This window comes from Aureococcus anophagefferens, assembly GCF_000186865.1.
Source record: "Aureococcus anophagefferens unplaced genomic scaffold AURANscaffold_10, whole genome shotgun sequence".
NCBI lineage: Eukaryota > Pelagophyceae > Pelagomonadales > Pelagomonadaceae > Aureococcus > Aureococcus anophagefferens.
In genome coordinates, this window is record NW_008705570.1 from 473782 (window position 1) to 481025 (window position 7244).

General features: G+C 73.0%; 2 protein-coding genes across 2 annotated transcripts; one reads left to right on the top strand and one right to left on the bottom strand.

The window, feature by feature from the left end:
- Positions 1-487: 487 nt before the first annotated feature.
- Positions 488-3902, bottom strand: AURANDRAFT_64406 (hypothetical protein; the record flags this gene model as incomplete). Its single annotated transcript, XM_009039188.1, has 3 exons — positions 488-1819; positions 2276-2477; positions 2680-3902. The coding sequence occupies 3 exons, from the start codon at positions 3900-3902 to the stop codon at positions 488-490; spliced, it is 2757 nt and encodes a 918-aa protein (XP_009037436.1).
- A 742-nt stretch (positions 3903-4644) lies between these two features.
- Positions 4645-4980, top strand: AURANDRAFT_7122 (hypothetical protein; the record flags this gene model as incomplete). Its single annotated transcript, XM_009038949.1, has 1 exon — positions 4645-4980. A coding segment is annotated over one exon (336 nt), but the record flags the coding sequence as incomplete, so codon positions are not given.
- Positions 4981-7244: the final 2264 nt, after the last annotated feature.

Consider the following 7244-nt stretch of genomic DNA (forward strand, 5'->3'; position numbering starts at 1 on the left):
TTCGGCTCGAGCCGATTTGATCGAGATCACCTCACCGGCTCCGGGAGGCGCGCGGCGCCGCGGGTGACACGGCGCTCACTGCGCAATGCATGCGGCGTTCGGGCCGCGGCAACCTTGACAGGCCACTCGGGAGGGACATTCCAGGCGGTGTTTACTCGAGATGCCGCGGCCCGCTCGAGCCCTGGAACTAAGTTGGGCCTCTCGTCGGTCGCCCCCCACCATTAACGGCCGTTCTCGTCATCCACGGGCTGCCCCGACGCGAACTAAGTTGCTCGCCTTCGACCGATGGTCTTTCCCGAGCGACTCGCACCCGGGCCCGAGGCGCGGCAAGGTCCACAGACCGAGCGCCGCGCCAAGTCCTGGAACCGCTGCATCGGCTAGCGAAAGACGCGTTTTAGCCCAGATCTGACAAAACGAGCAAAGCCTGGGGGGGCTGATCTCAGATCAAGCCTGAACGCCGAGAACCTCAAATATGTTACGATCTCTGCTAGAAGGCCCGCCCGCCCGAGGGGACGTAGCCGGGCCCGTAGGTGTCGACGCCGGCGACGAGGTCCAGGTGGCCGAGCGCGGCGGCGATGTCCGTGTGGCGGCTCCGCATGAAGACGAGGGCGATGGACGTCGTGAGCTTCTGCTTGGACACGATCCAGCGCAGCAGGTCCGACGCCGCGGCGACGTCGAGCGCGTCGACGGCGTCCGTGCCGAGGTCGCGCGCGTTGTCGCTCAGCACGGCGAGCGCCGTGTCGCGCAGGGACCGCGGCTGGTGCACGGGCGCGGCGAAGGCGACGGACGACGGCCGCGGCGGCGGCCGCCTCGCAAAGTGGACGAGGCACTCGCAGTGCGGCGTGCCCGGGAAGCCGTCGACGACGGCGGCCGCGGCGACGGCGTGCGTCGGCTCCAGGGCTTTCAGGTCCTCGGCGAGGGCCGCCGGGTTGCAGGACACGAAGAGCACGTGGTCGTAGGCCGCGAGGCACGTCCGCGTCGCCGCGTCCAAACCGCGCCGCGGCGGGTCGACGAGCAACAGATCAAAACAGACGTCGCCGGACCGCTTCGCGCGCAGCGCGCGGTGCACGCCGCGGCTCGCGCCCACCGTGTCCGTTACGATCGTCGCGTTGGCGACGCCGTTGCGGTCCAGATTCCTCTTCGCCGCGGCCGTCAACCGCGCGTCGACCTCGACGGCGACGGTGCGCCCCGTCGCCGGCGCGAGCGCGACCGTGTGGTTCCCGCAGCCGCAGTAGAGCTCGAGCAGGTTCGGCGCGCGGCCGAGGTTTGCTCGAATGTTGTCGACGCGCGCGACGAGCCAGTCGAGCGACCGCTCGTTCGCGGACCCGCACGGGTGGCTGAACGAGCCCTCGGGGAACTCGTAGCGCGGCCGCCGGCCGTCGGCGAGGTCGAGGGCGTCGACGACGAAGTCGTTGGTCCCGGAGAGGAGCGTAGAACCTTTGAAGCGGCCGACGACGTGGACGACCTCGCCCGCGCCGCGGGGCCCGACGGCGGCCGCCGCGCAGTCGGCGCGGAGCGCGTCCGCGGCCGCGAGCCAGGCGGCCTCGCCCGCCGGCGGGCCCTCGTAGACCAGCGCGACCACGGGCTCCGCGCCGGCCCAGCGCGGCGCGTGGACGTGCGCGGCGCGGAGGTTCGCGCGGAGCGCCCCGCGCGCGTTCGCCGCGGCGACGATCAGCGGCAGGAGGTCGTTGACGCGGCGCGACGCGAGCGCGTGGCCGTCGACGGGCGCGGCGCCCGCGCCGCGCTCCGCGAAGCTCAGCGCCACGCGGCCCGTCGCCGCGTCGGCGAGGAACGAGAAGCGGCACCGGTCCCGGCCCGGCTGCGCGGGCGTGATCAACGCCATCGCGCGGGGGACCATGGCCGGCGGGAAGTGGGCCAGCACGCGGTCGCGCTTCGCCTCCGCGCTCGTGTCCTCGGCGCCGGGCCGCTCGTCGAAGCGACCGCCGAAGCGGCCCATGGTCGGCGCGACGACGCGACAGACGACGCGACGACGCCCGGCCCGAGCACCGCCGCGCCCGCGGCGAGCGGCTTGACGGCGGCGGAGACGACCACCACCTCGGGGGAAGTCCAAGTGCGCGGCCGCCTGCGACGAGATCGACGACTGCGAGTACTTCTCGACGTCCCTGACCCACTCCTGCTACGCCTGCTTCGTCTCGAAGACGTGCCCGTCGAAGGATGCGGACTACGACTACGAAGTCTACAAGAAGCACGACTAGCCGTCGCCGAGCCGCTCCCTAACTTTTTTGTTTTATCAGAGGATGAGCGTGTCCTCGACGTCGTCGTCGGGCGCGGCGTCGGCGATGGGCGCCGCGGCGCCCGTCGTCGGCGCGGCGTCGGCGGCGGGCGCGGCGTCGCCGGCCGCCTCGGCCTCCTCCTTCTTGACGCCCTCCATGATGGCCTGCGTGAGCTTCTTCGCGCGGTTCGCCTGGATGATCATCGACACGACGAACTTGAGCTTCGTCTTCGCGCGCTTGAACCTGGGCAGGAAAAGAGTGATTCAACGTCGCTTCAACGTGAGTGTTCTGCGCGCGCGCGCGTTCCGGAACAAGCATCCGTGCTTCGAGACCGTTCCGAGAGATGATCGCTCGTCCCAAAATCAGCCGAAACGAGTGGAAAACGGCCGAGATCGGAACCTTTGACGTTGGGAATTTCACTCTCTTTTCCTGCCCTGGCCGGAACTTCTTCTTGCGCCGCTCGGCGAACTTGGCGAGGTCCGCGGTGTCGAGGACCGTCGCGCGCGGCACGGCGCTGCGCATGTAGGCGTCCTGGAGGAGCTCGCCGGCGCCGGGCCGCCGCGCGGGGTCGACGACGAGCATGCGCTTGAGGAACGCGAGGCCGCCCGCGCTCACGTTCGCGGTCCAGGGCGCGCCGTCGTCGAAGACGTAGGCCGGGATGGCCGCGCGCATGGCGTCCTCGTCGAGGCGCTCCTGGTCCAGCGGCGGGTGGCCCGCGAGGAGCACGTGCAGCAGCACGCCGAGCGCCCAGACGTCCTGGGCCGTCGCGAAGGCGCCCGGCGGCGGCGCGCCGCCGTCGCCGCACGCCGCCAAGACCTCCGGCGCCGTGTACTGGAGGTCCAGGCTCGCCCCGACGACGTCGACGGAGGCCTCGTCCGCGGGCGCGTCCGTGGTCGTGGCCAGCGACCAGCCGCCGAGCGCGATGCCCGCGAAGTCGTTCTCCGCCTTGAGCAGCACGTTCTCCGCGCGGACCTGGCGGTGGGCGATGCCGGACGCGTGGCAGCACCGCAGCGCCTCCAGGAGCCGCTTCGCGAGGCCCCGCGCGTCCTCCTCGGACCAGGGCGCGTCGCTTCTAACGATGGCGTCGAGCAGCTCGCCCCCGCGGTAGATCTTGAACATGACGTGGAGCGACTCGTCGTCGTCGGAGAAACTCAACCCCTCGATCTTCACGATGTTCCGGTGGACGCACTGCTTGCTCACGAGCTCGAAGATGCTGAGCTGGCGGTGCAGCTCGGCCAACGAGACGTCGCGCGTCGTCAGCCGCCGCACGGCGACGACGGCCCGGTCCTCGCGCCGGATGGCCTGGCGCACGACGACCTGGCGGCCCTCGCCCAGGATGATGCCGCCGGCGTCCTCGAAGGCGTCCTCGTAGCGCACGAGGCTCCGCGAGGAGACGACGAGGCTCCGCAGCCGCTTCACGGAGCTCCGGTCCTTCCGCAGCGTGGACAGCCGCCCGTAGAGCTGCGTCGGCGCCGCCCGCATCTGCGTGATCGTCGCCCGCATGCCGCGCCCGCTGCCGCGCCCGGGCCGCGAAACGCCGCCCTTGTCCGGCGACGCGCCGCCGCCGTCGGGCGCCGACGCCGACGGGTTCCGCTCGAGCTGGCTCGGCGGGGACGCGGCGAGCGCCCGGTCCGGCTCGGCGTACTTCTTCGAGGGCGTCGAGCCCATGGCGTCGACGGGCCTAGGTTGCCACCACCATGGTGAGGGATGGTCGTCTCGCGCGCGCGCCCATATCGCAGGCGCTGGGTTCTCGGATGAGCGCGCAGGCTGGAGCTGCCCCGGCGCCATTCAACGTGAGCGCACTCGCGCACTCCGCTTCAACTTTGAGAGCGTGGTAAATCGATGAACCGGACTCTGGAGCAGCACCACTGAAGGCGTAGAGGCGCCGAGGCACTGGGACGCTGAGGCACTGAGGCGCTCGGTGTGCGCGACGTCGGCGCTCGTCGCGATGGTCGCGCGCACGGCGCTGCGCCGGCTCGCCCAGGAGCGCTTCGCGGACCGCGTGCGGCTCGTCGCCGTCGGCGGGCGCGGCGGCCTCGGCGCCGTGGCCTTCGAGAGCCGCTTCGGGTCGCCGAACAAGCGGCGGCCCGCGGGCGGGAGCGGCGGCCGCGGCGGCGACGTCGTCGTCGTCGCGCGGAGCGCCGTCGACGCGCTCGACCCGCGGCGGACGCGCGTCGCCGGCGGCCGCGGCGGCGACGGCGGCCCGTCGCTGCGCAAAGGCCGCGACGCGGCGGCGACGGAGGTGTCGGTGCCCCGGGGGACCGTGGCCACGGTCGGCGGCGAAAGCGTGGACCTCTTCGTCGACGGCGCGTCGCTGCTCGCCGCGCGCGGCGGCCGCGGCGGCTGGGGCAACGGCGTCGGGGGCCGGCGCCGCGCCGCGGGCGGCGCCGAGTTCGGCCACGCCGCCGCCGACGACGGCGAGGAGGCATTCGTCGACCTCGAGCTGAAGATTCTCGCCGACGTCGCGCTCGTGGGCCTGCCGAACGCGGGAAAGTCGTCGCTCCTGAGGGCTTTGTCGAACGCCGACATCAAGGTCGCGGCGTACGCCTTCACGACCCTCGCGCCCCAGCTCGGCGTCGTGAACTACGCCGCCGCGGCGACGGGCGACGCCGACGCCGTCCGCGTGCTCGACGTGCCGGGGCTCGTCGAGGACGCGCACGCGGGCCGCGGCATGGGCGGCGAGTTCTTGAGGCACGTCGAGCGGTCCGCGGCGCTCCTCCACGTCGTCGACGGCGCCGCGGCGGACCCGGCGGGCGACTTTCTCGCGATCCGCGCGGAGCTCGCGGCCTACTCGCCGGCCGTGGCCGCGAAGTCGTATGCCGTCGTGCTGAACAAGGTCGACGTCGCGGAGGACGCGGCCGCGAAGCTCGACGCGCTCCGGGCCGCCGCGGGCGGCGCCGGCGTCGTGGTCTCCGCCTCCGCGGTCACGGGCGCGGGCCTCCCCGCGCTCGCCCTCGACCTCCGCGCGCTCGCGCGGGACAGCCTCCGGGCGCTGGCGCGCTAGTAGTCTTCTTTAGCGGCCGCGCGGAGGCGCGCGTGCGACTGCGCGTGCAGCTCGAGGTATTCGGCCCGCGAGAGGCCGATGCCCTCGAGGAACGCGTCGGTCTGCTCGAGGAACTCGGGGTTGAGGTCGCCGAGCAATTTGAAGCGGCCGAGGAAGACGGCCCACCGCTCCTCGATCGCGTCGATCTGGTCGAGGTACGCGCGCTGGCCGAAGCCGTCCCAGGCGCCGTAGCTGCTCCCGAAGTCGATGAGCGCGCGGTGGTCGCGCGAGAGGCTCGCGAATTCCTCGCGCACGACGTCGGATCGCAGCGCGGGCGAGTCGTCGGAGAACGGCAGGGCCGTCACCTGGGAGGGCTGGCTGACGAGCGGCGGCGGGCCGCCGCCGGCCTCGGCCATCGCGGCGATGGCCTTCGCCTCCTCCGGCGTCGGCGTCGGCGGCGGCCGGCCCGCCGCGAAGGCCTCCATGCCGCCGATCTGCAGGTCGACGATGCGTTCCAGCATGGCCTCGTCGCCGCCGCGGCGCTCGAGGGCCGCCGCCGTGAGCGCCGCGTACTCGAGCGCCTGGAAGTCGTCGGACCGCTTGAGCTCCTCCGAGACGGCCCGGTGCGCGTCGCGCGCCCGGCGCATCTCCTTGGCGACGTCGCCGACGAGCCCGGGCGACGGCGCGTTGCCCATCTGCATGTCGAGCGTCATCGCGGCGACGCGGCGCGACAGCTCCGGCGCCAACGACGACAGCTCGGCCATGCGCGCATCGATGTCGTCGCGCGCGCAGTACTCGCTGCGGAACGGACAGAACGGACCGACCGGCGTCGGCAACGACGTCTGGAGCGCCACCGCCGACCAGCAGCTCGCAAGAACGATCAGCATCGCAAAGGCTTCTTCCAAGCCCTCCGAGGCCGACGGTGTCGTATTGGCGTCAACATGCCGCCGTCCGACCATCCATATATATATGCGTGAGTTGTGCGTGCCGGTTCCCCCGCCGTACGGAAATTAAATGGCTGTCGTCGCGCGAGCGGTGCAGAGGGAAGCATTGACACGGGAATGAGTGGCTCAGCTCGCGCGAGCGCGCCCGAAGGGCGCGCTCTCGCCGCGCCGCAGGCAAGCCCCCCCGGCAGGGGCAAGATGCCGTAGGCGTCTTGTGATCATGATGGATTAGTAATGAATGAGTCTAGTAGCATGGGCTGCTCTCGCGCGGTTTATTGATCACGATCGGCAGCGCCCGCCCGATGCGCGCGGCCCTCCGCTGGCTCGCCGTCGCCGGCGCGGTCGCCGGCGGCGACGACGTCGCCGGCGAAGACGTCGGCGCCGTGCGGACCTACCTGCGCGCCGTCTACCCCGCCGGGCGCGCGTCCATCGACGCCGCGAGCGACGCGCGCGTCGTCGCGCTCTACGAGTCCCTGGACTACTTCTACGACTGCGGCGAAGCGCGGCTGGGCGCGCTGTCGCCCCGCGGCGCCTGCGGGCCCGTCGCGGGGCTCCCCGCTCCGCCGCGGCCGCCGTACCTGCCCCCGGGCGCGTACTTCTCGGCGGCCGACGCGACGACGGACGAGCTCAGCGCCGAGGTCAAGGCCGCGGGCCTCGCGCGGGGGTCCTTCACGCGCTGGCGCGTCCTCGGCGTGCGCCTCGCGGCGCGCGCGCGCGTCCCCGAAAGCCTCCGCGCGGCCGTCGGCGCGCGCCTCGGCCCCGCGCCGAGCTGGACGAGCCCCGCGGCGATCGCGCGCTACGCGCTGGACCCGCTGGGCCTCGACGGCGGCCGCGGCTTCGCCCGGCCGGAGGACCCGCGGCGCGGCCGCTTCGCCGTCGGCAACGCGAGCCGCTTCGACGGCCTCAAACGGGGCGACGCCGTCGAGGTCGAGCAGTGCGGCGGCGCGGCCTGGGCCGAGAGCGGCTTCCCCCACGCGCGCGGCGGCGTCTTCGGCCTCTTCGCCAACGCCTGGAGGGGCACGGGCGTCTTCCTCCGCGTCGGCGAGCCCTTCGTGAGCAAGTCCAAGGCGACGGCCGTCGTCG